General features: G+C 44.0%; 1 protein-coding gene across 2 annotated transcripts in view; it reads right to left on the reverse strand.

Annotated features, from left to right (window-relative positions):
* Positions 1 to 16,761, reverse strand: part of GUCY1A2 (guanylate cyclase 1 soluble subunit alpha 2) — a 176,553-nt gene that overhangs the window by 18,251 nt on the left and 141,541 nt on the right. For both annotated transcript variants that reach the window (XM_079973698.1, XM_079973699.1), the window contains exon 7: positions 9,069 to 9,223. In XM_079973698.1, the coding sequence (XP_079829824.1) occupies positions 9,069 to 9,223 (155 nt within the window). The remainder of the gene's footprint in view (positions 1 to 9,068; positions 9,224 to 16,761) is intronic.

Consider the following 16,761-nt stretch of genomic DNA (forward strand, 5'->3'; position numbering starts at 1 on the left):
GAGACCCTCTTCTCTTGCTTGAGGGACCGAGGAAAGCTGCTGTGAAGTGCAATGTACACTGAGGGTGCTATATAAATAACAATGTGCTGTGTGGGGAAAATCCATGGCAAAGGCAGCATTGATTGCAGCCAACGCACACAACTGCATGAACTTTTAATCCCTCAAGGAGCCACATTTATGGCCCCAAAGTGGTAGTGGTATGAATTAGCTCGTAGGAAATCAAGCTCTTTTTTAACCTTGGCAGTCTGCAAAAATTATATTTTGTGTGTTCTCCTAGGTTTTTCTTTTTTACCAGAAGCTCACATAAAAAAATGTTTTCTTCCTGTACAAAGCTCTATAATTCCACAAGATAAAAAGAGAAACGTAGGTATCTTGTGGATATGCCTGCAGTACTCCTAGGTAAGTAAACACAATACGTTTGTACTTTGTACAATTAACAAAAAGCTGGTAAATATTTAGAAGAATTGCTGGCATTGGCCTATAACTCCACACCCACACACCCTTTGTTCTTTCTTGGAATTTAACCTCAGCAGAGATAAAGAAAATGGAGGTCAATACCCATTTTTCTACCTACTTCATACTGCTCACTCAGCCTGGTTGTTTTTTCTGCACAATTTACAAAAGAGCCAAGAAGGAGCATTATCTGTCAAGAAGTAAAGTGCATTCTGAAACATGCAAAGCACCCAAGGGAGCCTCATTTGAATGTCTGCTACCTCCTCCCACGTTCCATCTTTACGACTGTGATCAGATGCAGACTCCATGACTTCACCATCAGCCAACATTTTCTTCCTTCACCTGCTTGCTCTATTTCCCATCTAGCCCAAGGGTAGCTGACATGGTCCCTTCCAAAAGACAATGGACTCCAAATCCCATCAGCCCTAGCCACCAGGGCCCTTCATCAAGCAGGATGAAAGTTATAGTCCAACACCATCTAGTGCATTACGTTGGTGACTCCTAACAATGAGATGTTGGTCACTTTTTTGTTGCATTTTGTTGACCGAATACAGATCGTTTTCTTAAGGGTCAGTGTGGCTACTCTTACTTTTTGTGTGTTGAGTTGTCCTCTATTTAAAGCAAGGAAGATCTTGCTGAGGTGTTAAAGTCAACATGAAAAAAGATGGTGCAATGTGTTACTTGCTATAAGAAACAAGGACTGCTACACAAAATCACAGTCAATCCATATCAAATTCCCTTCCCTTCCTCTGTAATGTGCAGTACAAAGTACCCCGAGTCCTGATGTTGTGAGGCAAGAAATGATCAGCGCAACAGCACCTGAAGTCCTTCTTTGTGTGCCTCCTCCAGGAGAAGTCCGGAGGGTGGCAATTCGAGAACAGGCCTTTTTTGCTGTGGTTTCCCCATATGTGGTGTAGTGGTTAAGAGCGGTAGTCTCGTAATCTGGTGAACCGGGTTCGATTCCCCGCTCCTCCACATGCAGCTGCTGGGTGACCTTGGGCTAGTCACACTTCTCTGAAGTTTCTCAGCCCCACTCACCTCACAGAGTGTTTGTTGTGGGGGAGGAAGGGAAAGGAGATTGTTAGCTGCTTTGAGACTCCTTCGGGTAGTGATAAAGTGGGATATCAAATCCAAACTCTTCTTCTTCTCCTCAAGGAGCTTTGGCTGGCGCCTCCATTATACACCTTTAAGTGCCAGGTGGAAATGTTCCTCTTCAACCAGGCCTTTGGCCGATTGACATCCGATACCCTTTTAAAATGTGTTGTAGGAGAGGGGGCTATTGGTCTGTTTTTGTTCTCATATTTTTCTATGCATGTTTTTTATATTGTAATTTTATGTTGCGAACCGCCCGAGATTTATGGACGAAGGATGGTATACAAATTTAATTAAACGAAGATGCACTCCTCCATGGTCTCGAGACAGACAGATTCAAATAGTAGTAGTAATAGTAGTAAGAACGACACGAGGTAAAGTGCATTACATGATTCAGAGAGGGAGGAAGAATGCAACACATGTTTCTTATCACACATGGTTCCGCCACTCCAGAAGGAAGGATCCTGGTGTTCATTTTCTGAATCAACTTAAGTGCAGGTGGGTGAATATTTTAAATCTCTTTTAAACTAGTGCTAGTCTAGTAAATTGGTGGTGGTGCAGAGACAGTATGGGTGAGTGCATGAGCCCTGCCCTGTTCATTGCCTTGTCGTCTTCCACAAGTTGGAAGGTGTCTAAAGTTAAGAGTGTTTTGTATCTGCGGCAGCTTCCCACATGTTCTACAGTGGTGCCTCGCAAGACGAAATTAATTCGTTCCGCGAGCTTTTTCGTCTTGCGATTTTTTCATCTTGTGAAGCACGGACTTTGGAAAAGCTTCAAAAATCACCAAAGTCTTCAAAAACCTCAAAAAGGGCTACCACACCGCGTGCTATGAGTTGCTCCTCGAAGTGAATGCACGGTTTTAAGAAAAAGGAAACAAACTTGCAAGACAAAGGAAACAAACTTGCAAGACGTTTTCGTCTTGCGAAGCAAGCCCATAGGGAAATCCGTCTTGCGAAGCAACTCAAAAAACGAAAAACTCTTTCGTTTTGCGAGTTTTTCGTCTTTTGAGGCATTCATCTTGCGAGGTACCACTGTACATACTGTCCATCCCCCACCCCCATTTGTTTAAATTTCCATAAAACCTGAAGAGGGCCAGCGTTGTGCATGTGTGTGCTGAGCTGGACATAGAGATTGCACAAACAAGAAAACAGGTGTGAGACACACAGATGTTTCCAGAATAAATAGGATTTTTTTTTATTCTGAAAAGATTACAAAAAAAAACACAACTAATGCAAATCCTCCTATCTTTACATCTTGACTTTCTTTCCAGACAGGTGTAGCTTGGAGCAGGCCGACCCAAAGTTCAGCGCTGTTGCTAGGTGACAGCAAATCTTATATTTAGATTTGTAAACTCTTACTTCTATCACAGGCAGGCTATGGGTGCCGAAAGCTCACAAAGATCATTCTGAAATGCAATTACCATGTGAAAGCTGATGTGATGACGGCTCACAATGCACATTTGTAAGGCAGCTTCTCGTCTGGAAAAAAATAGTATCTCTGGCTTTGTATAATGTAACATTTATAATCCGAATGGTAGTTATGGTTAGAAATAAACATCCATGCTTTTATAGCATCAGCCTGCTTGAGTCATAGGTGGGACTGGAAAAATAACAGATCATCCAGAAATACGATTGTGATTTTTCCAGCCCTCCACACAGGCATAAATTGCAAGAAGATAATAAGATCCCTCCTGCACCAGACCAAAAGTACATTGAAACCAGCATCTTGCTTCCTACAGTGGCCAACTAGGTGCCTCTGGGAAGGCCAACAAATGGGATATGAAGGCAAGAGCTCTCTCCCATTGTTGCTTGCCAGTAGCTGGTATCTGGAAGCTGCAACCAGACGCCATGACTAACAGCTACGGATAGACTTACCCATGGATTTGGGACCGCCTCTCCTAGTATGCCCCGCGGAGGACCTTAAGGTCCACAAATGACAACATTTTGAAGGTCCCAAGTCGCAAGCTGGTTAGATTGGTCTCAACTAGGGCCAGGGCCTTTTCAGTACTGGCCCCAACTTGGTGGAACACTCTGTCACAAGAGACTAGGGCCCTGCGGGACATGACATCTTTCCGCAGGGCCTGCAAAACAGAGCTGTTCCATCTGGCCTTTGGTTTGGACTCAGCCTGACCCTTATGTTTCCCTCCCCTTATGGTTTTGATCTATGGGCTACTTTGAAAATGAGGCTGCATTTTAAATTGCATTTTAACCTGTATTTTAAATTGATTTTTCCCCCTATTATGTTTTTACTGTAATTTTACTGGTGTATATGGACGGTTGATATGGGCCGTTTGCATGAACTCTGCTTTTATAGACTTGTGCATTATATGGGAATGCTAATCTTTTATGTCTGCTTGTTGGAGGGTCATAGGTCATCTGCCCCAGCTGCAACAAAACATGTCTCTCCTGTATTGGTCATAAACTATGCTACTTGGAGAAGCTTTAGGGTGACCCAAGGGAAGCTTTTAGGCTGACTGATAAAGGGCAGCCTTGTTGAAATCAAATTCCCTTTATCTGGTGGCAGAGAGTTCTTACATGGGGAAAGGGTGGGCTGAACTACAACTCCCATCATCCATGGTCATAGGCAATGCTTGCTGGGGCTGATGGGAGTTGTAGTTCAGCAACATGTGGACGGCCAAAGCATCCCCAGCCTTGGAAGTGGGAACCATTTAACAATCTCTGTCTAACCAGCTTCACATGTTCAAATGTCCTTCTGAGCAGAACACAAAACAAATCCTAACTAATTATTCTAACTAACTAACCATTTGCTCTCCCCTCCCCCCAAAAGTTGGTTATTTAGATTTTGTAAATGTCACAGTAATCATGGATTGCATCTGTTTGTTCTCTCCACCGCCTCCCCCAACCACATTATAAGGAGAAAAGTCTTTACTTTCCATTGGACAAATTCATTATTCATGCAGTTTTCAAAAACCAGAGAAATTATCTCTAAAATAAGCAATTACTTCAGTTTCACAGCTCGCTGGCTGGGCATTTAGTAAAGCTGTTCCTTGCATCATGTCTTCCACTTTTCCCCTTTTTAATGTGCACAGGAATGGGTTGTTTACAAAGGTAGCCAGAATATTGCACAGATATTGTACACATATTAGTGAAGAGGAGGCATTTCAACATCAAGTCTTCCAGTGTATCCTCTTTAATGAGCTCTGCTCCCTTTGCTTTACAGCAAAATGCATTGTTTTCTGTGAAACAAACACTTGAAACAGTTGCAACAACCCAGGCACAGAAGCAAGTCCTTTGTGCTGAATGGTAGCATCAGATTGCACCTCTTAAGATCATAGGATCCTGACTTACGCAGGCTACACTATTTAATCAGCTAGCCCAGAATAATCTAGCACAGTGTTTCTCAAATTTGGGTCTCCAGCTGTTTTTGGACTACAACTCCCATCCTCCCTAGCTAGCAGGACCAGTGGTCAGGGTTGCGCTCCAAGGCCCCAGGACCCACCCCCGAAAATAACTTCACACGGACACTTATTTTAGTTTTAAGTTTTGGGGCAAATTTTGGCCACAACTTTATTGAAATACAATCACGTGAGCGGTATTGGCTTAGGCATTGACTCTCGACTATAGCTGACTCCACCTCTCTGGGTGATAGTCCAATGGGGTTAACCAAATGAGGGAGCAAGGTCAATGAGGACCAACCGAAGTTCACCCCAGTTCCTGGCATGGCCCTAGCCCCTCAAGAGGGCTTCGGTCAAGATCCAGGACCCCAAGATTCCTTTAACGGAATACCTAGTTCCTGGAGGGGCAGGTGATGGCCACACCTCTCCAACTGAGCCACACCTCTCCAACTGAGCCAATGCCTAACCACCACCTTACAAGTTGTGACGATTGCTAGGTAAAGGTAAAGGGACCCCTGACCATTAGGTCCAGTCGTGGCTGACTCTGGGGTTGCGGCACTCATCTTGCTTTATTGGCCGAGAGAGCCAGCATACAGCTTCCGGGTCATGTGGCCAGCATGACTAAGCCGTTTCTGGCGAACAAGAGCAGCGCACAGAAATGCCCGCTGGAGTGGTACCTATTTATCTACTTGCACTTTGATGTGTTTTCGAACGGCTAGGTTGGCAGGAGCAGGGACCGAGCAATGGGAGCTCACCCTGTCACACGGATTTGAACCACTGACCTTCCGATCGGCAAGCTCTAGGCTCTGTGGTTAAACCCACAGCGCCACCCGCGTCCCGACGATTGCTAAGGGGTAGGCAAAAACCAAGTGGCTAAAGCCAATCTGCCAAATAGAAAAAAATCCTACCCAGCCCCTGTTCCAAAACAGGTGACCCAAACCAAAGCAAGGCCAAGCAACTCTGCCTAAATCTAGGGAGGGTGGGCGGGTGTTCAGGAGCACGAAGCAAGTGCCCCTACTTGCATCACATTGCCGGTTTTAAAGCCCCTGGGATCACGCCACCCTCCAGCAATTGGTTAAAACAGCCTCACATGATCCCAGGGAAATGGCCGGGACTTCTGGCTACTCCCCCATCAATTAGCGCTGTAGGGGGAGAGCCCTGGGGCCCGCGCGTAACCAGGGCCCTCTGTTAGGAGGATCCCATTTGTAGTCCAAAAACAGCTGGAGACCCAAGTTTGGGAAACCCTGAAGTAGATTGTTGGTGAGCCTCCGGGATTGTGTTTTTTTTGTTTGTTTAGTCGTTTAGTCGTGTCCGACTCTTCGTGACCCCATGGACCAGAGCACGCCAGGTACTCCTGTCTTTCACTGCCTCCCGCAGTTTGGTCAAACTCATGCTGGTAGCTTCAAGAACACTGTCCAACCATCTTGTCCTCTGTCGTCCCCTTCTCCTTGTGCCCTCCATCTTTCCCAACATCAGGGTCTTTTCCAGGGAGTCTTCTCTTCTCATGAGGTGGCCAAAGTATTAGAGCCTATGCTTCAGGATCTGTCCTTCCAGTGAGCACTCAGGGCTGATTTCCTTAAGAATGGAGAGGTTTGATCTTCTTGCAGTCCATGGGACTCTCAAAAGTCTCCTCCAGCACCATAATTCAAAAGCATCAATTCTTTGGCGATCAGCCTTCTTTATGGTCCAGCTCTTACTTCCATACATCACTACTGGGAAAACCATAGCTTTAACTATACGGACCTTTGTTGACAAGGTGATGTCTCTGCTTTTTAAGATGCTGTCTAGGTTTGTCATTGCTTTCCTCCTAAGAAGCAGGCGTCTTTTAATTTTGTGACTTCTGTCACCATCTGCAGTGATCATGGAGCCCAAGAAAGTAAAATCTCTCACTGCCTCCATTTCTCCCCCTTCTATTTGCCAGGAGGTGATGGCCCAGTGGCCATGATCTTCGTTTTTTTGATGTTGAGCTTCAGACCATATTTTGTGCTCTCCTCTTTTGCCCTCATTAACAGGTTTTTTAATTCCTCCTCACTTTCTGCCATCAAGGTTGTGTCATCTGCATATCTGAGGTTGTTGATATTTCTTCTCGCAATCTTAATTCCGGCTAGGGATTCATCCAGCCCAGCCTTTCACATGATGAATTCTGCATATAAGTTAAATAAGCAGGGAGACAATATACAGCCTTGTTGTACTCCTTTCCCAATTTTGAACTGGGATTGTAGGGAGTGATAATTCCCCATCAGCTACTACCAAATCCTTAAAAAAACAAACACAAAAAACCCCTGGAGATGCCAGGGGTTTAACCTGGGGCCCTCTGCACGTAAACCACGGGCTCAGGAATGCTAAATAGTACCGCGATTAAAAACAAAACTGTTGTACAGACCTTGGAGTCTGTCAGTGCTGACCCTGCTTCATGGGACCACATCTTCTGCCATCGTCACCATGATGGTGTTTGTCTGTTGGATGAGGTGGTCCAAATGGCTCTTTCCTCCTTTCCAGCTGACTAACATTTCTTCGTTTAAACTATTTCTATACTGCTCAATTTCCACCAAGGTCAGGTTCAGAGTCTCACAGTTTAAGGGATTAAAGCTGCCGCACAATGTGTCAAAAGTCAAAATCTGCGTTTCAGGTTTTGCCAGTGGATTGTTAATGCCAACAGATGGTGAAAGCGTGCCAGAATCCGCCAGATGGCTCGTGCCACGTGAGTCATGGGTACTGTACAGAAATAACGAAGGCGTCCTGGCTGGGTTGTTGGGTCTCGGTTGGCTAATGATCTTGCATGCTGGCAAGAATGTTCTTGCCCTATCGGGGGACAGTGGGGACGGGTGAAGGAAGGGTCATAGCTCAGGAGGAGAACATGCAATCCTGGCACCTCCAGTCAAAGGATCTCAGGTGGCTGCTGATTAACTGACACTTTCTTTAACCAGGTAACAAGCTACAGTTTAAATAATTGTTTTCACATTGTAAGCCACATTCCAATATCCTAAATCACATTCTGATTTCTAGGGACCAGCTGTCAAATACCAATTTACACAGGGAGTTTTGAGTATCAAAGCAACAATTAAAAAAAACAAAGCAAAAGCAGAACAAAAGCAGCCTGTACAAGAATTGCATTTCTGGAAATTAGACCCCGATTATTCTCCTTCAGATCTATTGTCAAGTCAGTACTGCAGTGGATTCTGACAACAGCATTTGCAGAGATGGGCTTTGCTTTCTCCTGACCATGTCCAGAACTACTTTGTATTCCCAAGTCTCTGCTCTGCCGCTCTTCATCCATCACGATCCGTCCCTGCCTATTTTGCCGTCAAAAGTCTGCTCAACATGCCTGCCTTTTGTACAAGCAACCGCGCTTCCTCCCCAGTTGCATGATTTTTATCTGAAGTGAGCTTGCTTCATTTCTTTCGCCTGTTTTTAATGAGTTTTTAAAAACACCAGTCTCTAGCTGCTTTGTATTCTAGCGTGGCGAATGCCTCGCGCCCTGAGTGCAGACAATTACATAAAATTTCCTTTACATAGAGACTAACGGGGAAGTATAAATACAGCGTAAGCCCTGGTGCTGCTTAAAAAGAGAAATCATACGAGCAGCCGAACAATGCTGAAGGCTGAGAAAGCCACATGCCTCCAAATTGCTATCAGTTGTTTTAAAAAATAGAGAAGAAAATGCCAATGTCCTCACCTGAAAGCAAGTGCATAAAGCAGAACCGTTGGTGCTCTAGATGTTGCTGAACAACGTTTCCCAGCATTCCTGGCCATCAGGCATGTTGGCTGGGGCTTATGGGAGCTGTAGTTCAACAACATCTGGAAGGCCTCAGGTTCCTCACACTCAAAGGTAGAAATCTTTATAATTAAATCAATAAAAATCTAAACAGAAACACCTGGAAGTTACGGATTGCCTGCCAACTCCCTGTCCATACCATCCACCTACAAATCCTCTGTTGCTTAATTTAACATCTTCTTAATTTATCCTTCAGCTAACCTTCTATCCTTCAGAAATATGCAATATTTTCTCTTTTTTTTTTGCTATTTTGGGACATATTGTTTTATTTCCAGACGTTCATGTATTTCTCTCATAATAATACATTTAGGAATAAAAACACGAAGGTTCAAAGAAGATCATGGGATGCATAGTTAGAGCAGAGTACGCAAAGAAAGGCTGTTGAGTACTTACTGGTATGTTGTCGGGCTGACGTTGATGCGTCGAGGATGACTTCCCGACTCAAATTTGCTTGCTAGGGTGACATTATTGCCAAAGAGACAGTATCTTGGCATTCTCACACCAACAACTCCAGCCAGAACAGATCCTGAGTGAATCCCTATCCTCATCTGTTAAGGGAAAGGGGAAAAACAATAAAAATGAAACCTCTTACGTCGAATCTTCTGTTATTTCCCTTAGCGAATGAATGGATGCTCAGAATCCAGTACGATGTTAATTTAAACTGGTATCAATAGCCGCAGATCCAGATGGTCAGGAATACTCTGGTTTGCGTTTCTGAAGAAGTCAGATAAAAATGTGAAAGAGTGTTGTGTGCGTGCGCATGAGCCCACATGTTTCGCTGTAGTAGAACGCATCTCATTTCATTTGGGTTAACCCCAGAATATTTCATGTTGCTAACTTTCATAATCATAAAAAACCACACCAACAGATGCAATGGTATGCAACTTTGTGGCCACTGACAGAGTATACGAAAACATGGCCAATTAATACACGCTCATGCCATTTTTGGGACGCGGGTGGCTCTGTGGGTTAAACCACAGAGCCTAGGACTTGCCAATCAGAAGGTCAGTGGTTCGAATCCCTGTGACTGAGTGAGCTCCCGTTGCTCAGTCCCTGCTCCTGCCAACCTAGTAGTTCGAAAGCACGCAAGTGCAAGTAGATGAATAGGTACTGCTGTGGCAGGAAGGTAAACAGCATTTCTGTGCACTGCTCTGGTTCGCCAGAAGCGGCTTAGTCATGCTGGCCACATGACCCGGAAGCTGTATGCCAGCTCCCTCGGCCAATAAAGCGAGATGAGCACTGTAACCCCAGAGTCGGCCACGACTGGACCTAATGGTCAGGGGTCCCTTTACCTTTACCACGCCATTTTCAAAATCAGTAGTATGAGATAGTTATGTACATATTGACTACATCAATGAGGTTTTTGTCTACTGCAGCAATGGGGAACCTGTGGCCCTCTAAATGGCATTGGACTCCAACTCCCATCAGCCTCAGGCTGCAGGACCAACTGTCAGGGATTATGAGAGCCGTAGTCCAGTAACACTTGGAAGAGCACAAAATTCCCCACTCTTGGTCTACAGTCTCCTCAACCAGTTGTGTGAATTAATGGGGGAAAGCACCATGTATATAAAAAAAAATCCACTAAGATATACCTTTGGAAATCACCTGCCAACAGATTCAAACCAACCAAGCAATTTACTATCAAACTATGGATATTTTCACAAAAGCTCACCACAGTCGGAGCTGGAGTGACTACAAAACAGTGTGACCTTGATGAGATGTGATGAGATTTTTTATCAGGAATTTCAGCCCAATGGCCTGCTGGTTTTAATGGCTGCATCTTCCCTAGTCTGTTTAATGTGGTAGTGCAAATTAAGTATGGCTGAAAGGGTAAGAAAAATTATATAACCCATGCCTCCTTGCATCTAATCAATTAAATCAGAGATGGGAGAGCCTGAATGATGGCTATGCCTGCTCTAGAGATTTCCCCCCCACACATCGGGTCGGGTCCTTTTTGGAAATATTCCATAGCACTTGTGGCTTCCTGGATTCACAATGAGATGAGCCTTCATCTCATCTGCGCTGTGATCAGGCTCAGGAACAAGGCTGCAGAACCAGCTTGTTGCTTTCCATGTCACTCCTATTTAAAAGAGAAACCATTCATCTCCCTGCGATTCTTCCGACCTGAGTTGAAACCAAAGTCTGGCAACCCTTCAGTCTGCATATATTCTCAAAACTGTCAGGCATGAAAGCATATTACATTGGACTGGGAAAACTGGAACGCCACCAGAAGTCTTTTTTTTTTTTTTTTTTTTTTTTGGCACAAATGCTTCTAAAGAGGAATTATACTTTGGTTTTGCTTCGTTTGCCCAGGAAAGAGTGTTCAGGTTTGGGAAATAGATTCCTTACTGGAAGAGCAGCCATCCATGTTTGCCTTCTTGGTTTGGTTCGTCCACTCGTGTCATTTGGAACGATCTGCTTTGTCAACTCCCTGGAGAATATGCTCCAGCTCAGTGGTTTGGATTGCACAGCATCCTGCTCTGGGGCAGGGAACCAGGCCTTTCAGGTCTTTGAACATTAAATCGCAACACCTGGTATTTAAACTGCAGCACTTAGCATTCCCATTGTTCAAAGCCCTGTATACCTGGAGGAGCTTCTCTACCGCCATTGTTCAGCCCAGACACTGAACTCAAGCTCTGAGGGCCTTCTGGTGGTTTCTTCACTGTGAGAAGTGAGGGTACAGGGAGCCAGGTAGAGGGCATTCTTGGTAGTGGCGCCCACCCTGTGGAACGCCCTCCCATCAGATATCAAGGAAATAACTATCTGGCTTTTGGAAGATATCTGAAGGCAGCCCTGTATAGGGAAGCTTTTCATGTTTGATGTTTTACTATGTCTGATGTTTTAATTTTCTGGAAGCTGCCCAGAGTGGCTGGGGCAACCCAGTCAGATGGACATCATCATCATCATCACATTCAAACACGGCTTCAGTTCTCTTCACAACAGCCCTGTATTGTCATTTTCAAAACTTTCCACTGATATTTTTGTGGGAGGTTTGAGCAAAAGAAGGGGGACAATGCATTACTTGGGGCATTCTGGGGAAACCAAATGAAGGCTGCCAGCAGCTGCCTATGGAAATCAGCTCTGCTTTTGCTACTGGCATTAAAGGAACAAAGAAAAAACCAACAATGCAGATGAAAACAAATGTAATTAGATGAACGAGAACTGAACAAATAAAGAATGCAACTAATATGAATTACCAAATGAATAACGAAACAAATCAGGTGTTTAGTCACGGAAACAAATAGAAACATGGAAATCTTGCCCATCACTACCGAAATGCTCAACTGTGGTGCATAGAAGGAAGCTGCCTTATATCTGAGAAACTCCCTTTTTAGTTGTGGTTTTATGGGGTGAGATAGGACAGAGGGTCGAAAGCAGTCCTATGACCAAATCTCCTAGTAGGTCAGAGCAGCCACCATGCTTGACCTGGAAGTTTTTACAGGGGTCAAGGAATATGGTCTCTGGAATATTTGCGGCATGGAGGCATCTTCGGCTGGTGTGGGGCGAGGCAGTTCTGTTCTTTGGCCAGAACTGGATGGTGGTACAACAGCTGCATCCCCACTTGCCCTCCTTCAGGCCACTAGTGTTCCTTCTGCAACACTATTTAAACTTTGCCTCCATTAAGGAATACAGTAATGTTTAGTGCATCTTGAACCTGGTTTCCTTCAGCAAGACATTTCTTAGCTAATGAACATGAGTAGGATACACGCTCAGCTGAAGGAGACCACATGGCTTAAACCAAATAAGTATCTAAATCAGTCAGGTTAAATTTGGTCACCAAATCAAATCAGCTCTCTGCAAAAGGTCTGCTCAGTGTCCAACCTGAAGGCAGTGCTCGGTAATAAATTTTTATTATTAGTTTGCTACTCTAAGTGGAATGAAAAGGTTTCTTTCTTTCCTCATAGTTTTTTTTTAAAGATCACGGTTGGTTGACTCCTGCTTTCCGCTATTTCTTCTCCTTCCTTGGCATATACATGATCCATTCTAGACATGTTCCCTGTGAAGAGTCCTTGCTTTACAATTTGGTTACTAATACATTTCAGGTTTAAATCCTTGCGCATTGTCTTGGGCTCCGCATAACTGTAAATGAAGGGAAGTCTGTAATGGACAGTGCTATTTTTCAAAAGAGAGTTAACAAAATGTACTTCAGATTGTTAGCCAAGCATGAAGGGAAGAAAGCCAAAGCCTATTTATAAAAGACAGGATGTGTGAGAGAAAATATGAGAATATTACTTCACTATCTTTTACATGAATGTTTTCCAGCTCTCTGAAATATCCTTTTCTCTAGTATTATGAGGTCTTTGGGGACAGAGAATTGAATCAATATTATAGAAACAGCAAAAATAAGACGCTCTCTGTAAGGAGAAAGGAGGGTGAAAAACAAGTACATAGTATATAGAAGAAATATATAATTTTTTGCATGATTATTCATAGGTCTTTCAAAGAGGAGAAAATATCCCAGAGAACTGGGCCTCTGTGGGTTTGTGACATATCTTCAAGCATTGGGGGACTTTGCTGCAGGTCTTATGGTGTCACTGCACAGAGAGAAATTTGGACACACAGACAACTCCTCTAACGGAGAGTTTCTCATGCGTGAGTTGTTCTGTGAAAGCTGGTTTATTCTCAGCAACCTTCAAAATAAAACCATCCATTTCATTCCAGTGTTTTCAGAAAGAAATTTTTTTAACTGCTGTGTGAAAATAAAATCCAAAGCCATTCGCTTTCAGAGGATTTCATCATGTGTTGAGTCAAGATTCTTCCATATGTTCAGGCAAAACAGGCCTGCTTCATAGAGTCTATGGAATTAAGTTGCACAATTCAGCTCATATATCTCAGCACACCCATGACATACACGTCAACAGCCCCGGACAAACTGGGACATCCCATGAGAGTAAGGCAGCCATTTTGGGCGCCTTGCTCTCACGTGATTTCAAGCTGAGATCTCGCCCCTCCCAAAAAAGTGCTTTTTCAAGGTCTGTGATCTCGCGCAGGATTTCAGACCCAACAGATGGTGTCCCAGATTTGGCCTGCATCATGTTGGAGGGTATGCCACGACGAGATACCCAGTCTTTTTACAGTTCTTTCTGAAGTGCTCACGGAACTTCACATTTCTCTGTAATTGTTACCATAGCGCTGTACAATACGCCAGAATTTATCCATACAGTGGTATCTCAGGTTACATACGCTTCAGGTTACATACTCCGCTAACCCAGAAATAGTGCTTCAGGTTAAGAACTTTGCTTCAGGTTGAGAACAGAAATCGTGCTCCGGCGGCGTGGCAGCAGCAGGAGGCCCCATAAGCTAAAGTGGTGCTTCAGGTTAAGAACAGTTTCAGGTTAAGTATGGACCTCCGGAACGAATTAAGTACTTAACCCGAGGTACCACTGTATTAAAGACTGGGGAAATGTATAATATTTTACTTTTCCAGACTTAGCAAAAAGAAACTTAAGTCACATGGCTTACAAACGAGGAAAAAGCCTAGGGCCAAGCATAGGTCTACTGTTAGCTTCAGTGAGCCAGGTAGGATATAGCAGCAAACAACAACAACAACCAGTGTATCATCTTGAAGGTCAACAAACATATATAGCACAAGCTTTCATGGACTAATCTGTTTGTCTTTGAGGTGTCACAAGACCCTTGTTGGCAATGTATTTTATTGAGCTTCACATATGGAAAAGTGGGCTATACCTTCAACAATCAAACGAAAACCCGCAATATCATAGACTACTTGAATGTTCCATCTATCATATTGTCTCCACAACCTTTTCCTCAGCTAAAGGGAATATAACAAGATGAGAGGTAGAACTGAAGGCCATCCAATGAAGATGAATGATGGAAGATTCGGGATAGTTAAATAAAGTGCTTCTTCACACAGCCCAAATATGGTTCAGCAGTAAAATTCTCTACCAGACTATGTAATGATGGCTACTAGTTTGCATAGAAGAAGAAGAAGAGTTTGGATTTGATATCCTGCTTTATCACTACCCGAAGGAGTCTCAAAGCGGCTAACATTCTCCTTTCCCGTCCTCCCCCACAACAAACAATCTGTGAGGTGAGTGGGGCTGAGAGACTTCAGAGAAGTGTGACTGGCCCAAGGTCACCCAGCAGCTGCATGTGGAGGAGCGGAGACGCAAACCCGGTTCCCCAGACTACGAATCTACCGCTCTTAACCACTACACCACACTGGATCTCTGGCAGTGCTGGCATAGGTGTCAAAAGAGGATTAGACAAGTTTATGTATTGCAAGGCTTCTAGCCGTGATGGCTATGTTCTGACTTTACTAGCAGAGAGAGCGTGTCCCTGAATGCCAGCTGTTGAGGAAGACAAGTGGAAGAATGTTACGGCCTTCATGACCTGTAGGGGGTTTTGCATTTCAGTTAATAAGAGGACACAGCTAAGCCTTGGATGAGAAAGAGCTGCACAGTCTCTCTCTCTCTTAAGCAGTTATGAAAGAAATTGTCAATACTTGCAAATACTGAGTGCATGCACTTTCATAGCCCAAGCATGACCAATTAGTGCTGGCATCCCTTCATTTCAAATTTGAATATTTTTAATCATTTCCTTACTTACATTATGCTTATTTAAATGTCAGATAATGTTTTATTCATCGCTTACTCAATGCTTCAAAAATAAATAAATATATGAAGGATTTCCTCTCCGGGTCTAACAGAATTATTTTATTAAATCAGAAATCTGTGTTATGTCCTTTGCAGTCTATTAACATTTCCTGTGTGTTGTTCTTTTTTTCCTCTCTCTCTCTCCTTCTTGGTGTGTCTTTTGTCAAAATAAAGATTATGTCCACTTATTGAAAGGAAAATGCAATGGGAAAAGATTAAAACATAGATCATTACACCCTTTTTTCTTTACTACTACTAGTCATAGCTTTGTTCATGAAAAGAATTGTTAGTACTTTCAAGAAAGCAGTTGATCTACTATAGGATTTATTTTCCAGCTTGATTCGTAAGATTTCCAAACTTTTACTAGATTCTAAAGTAATACCAGGATGGACTAGGCTTCAATTTATGCTTTATCTTGCTGTCAATGGTATTCAAAGTGGTTAACAGGATAGCAAAAATACAATAAAAATAATGGTTAAAATGTATACACATAAAAGAGCAGGGGGGAATCAAAATGTTAAAATATGGAAAAAAAATAAGGCATAAACAGCAGACAGTTAAGAATAAAAACCAGAGATGAGCTGGATCAGGCCAATGGCCCCTCTAGTCCAGCATCCTGTTCTCACAGTGGACAAACAGACGCCTATGGGAATCTTGCAAGCAGAAGCTGAGTGAAACAGACCTCTCCTTTACTGCAACATCCAGTAACTGGCATTCAGGGGCACACTGCCTTCTACTGTGGAGGTAGAAACAGCTTGCCTTCCATCAAGGACCACCAGCTCCTACCTGAAGGAGCGTCTCCACCACCATCGTTTAGCCTGGACACTGAGGTCCATCTCCGAGGGCCTTCTGGTGGTTCCCTCACTGTGAGAAGTGAGGTTGAAGGGAACCAGGCAGAGGGACTTATTGGTAGTGGTGCCCGCCCTGTGGAACGCCCTCCCATCAGATGTCAAGCAAATAAACAACTATCTTACTTTTAAAAGACATCTGAAGGCAACTTTGTATTGGGAATTTTTTTATGTCTAATGTTTTACATTTTTGTATGTGTTATAAGCCACCTAGATGATGGGACGCAGGTGGCGCTGTGGGTAAAACCTCAGTGCCTAGGACTTGCCGATCGTATGGTCGGCGGTTCAAATCCCCGCGGCGGGGTGAGCTCCCGTCGTTCGGTTCCAGCTCCTGCCCACCTAGCAGTTTGAAAGCACCCCTAAGTACAAGTAGATAAATAGGGACCGCTTTATAGCGGGAAGGTAAACACTGTTTCTGTGTGCTGCGCTGGTGCTGGCTCGCCAGCTGCAGCTTTGTCACGCTGGCCACGTGACCCGGAAGTGTCTTCGGACGGCGCCGGCTCACGGCTTCTAGAGTGAGATGAGCACGCAACCCCAGAGTCGGATACAACTGACCCGTACGGGCAGGGGTACCTTTACCTTTACCTTTAAGCCACCCAGATGGATCAGGTATAAATAATA

Source organism: Podarcis cretensis, assembly GCF_951804945.1.
Source record: "Podarcis cretensis genome assembly, chromosome: 4".
In the NCBI taxonomy this organism is placed as follows: Eukaryota; Metazoa; Chordata; class Lepidosauria; order Squamata; family Lacertidae; genus Podarcis; species Podarcis cretensis.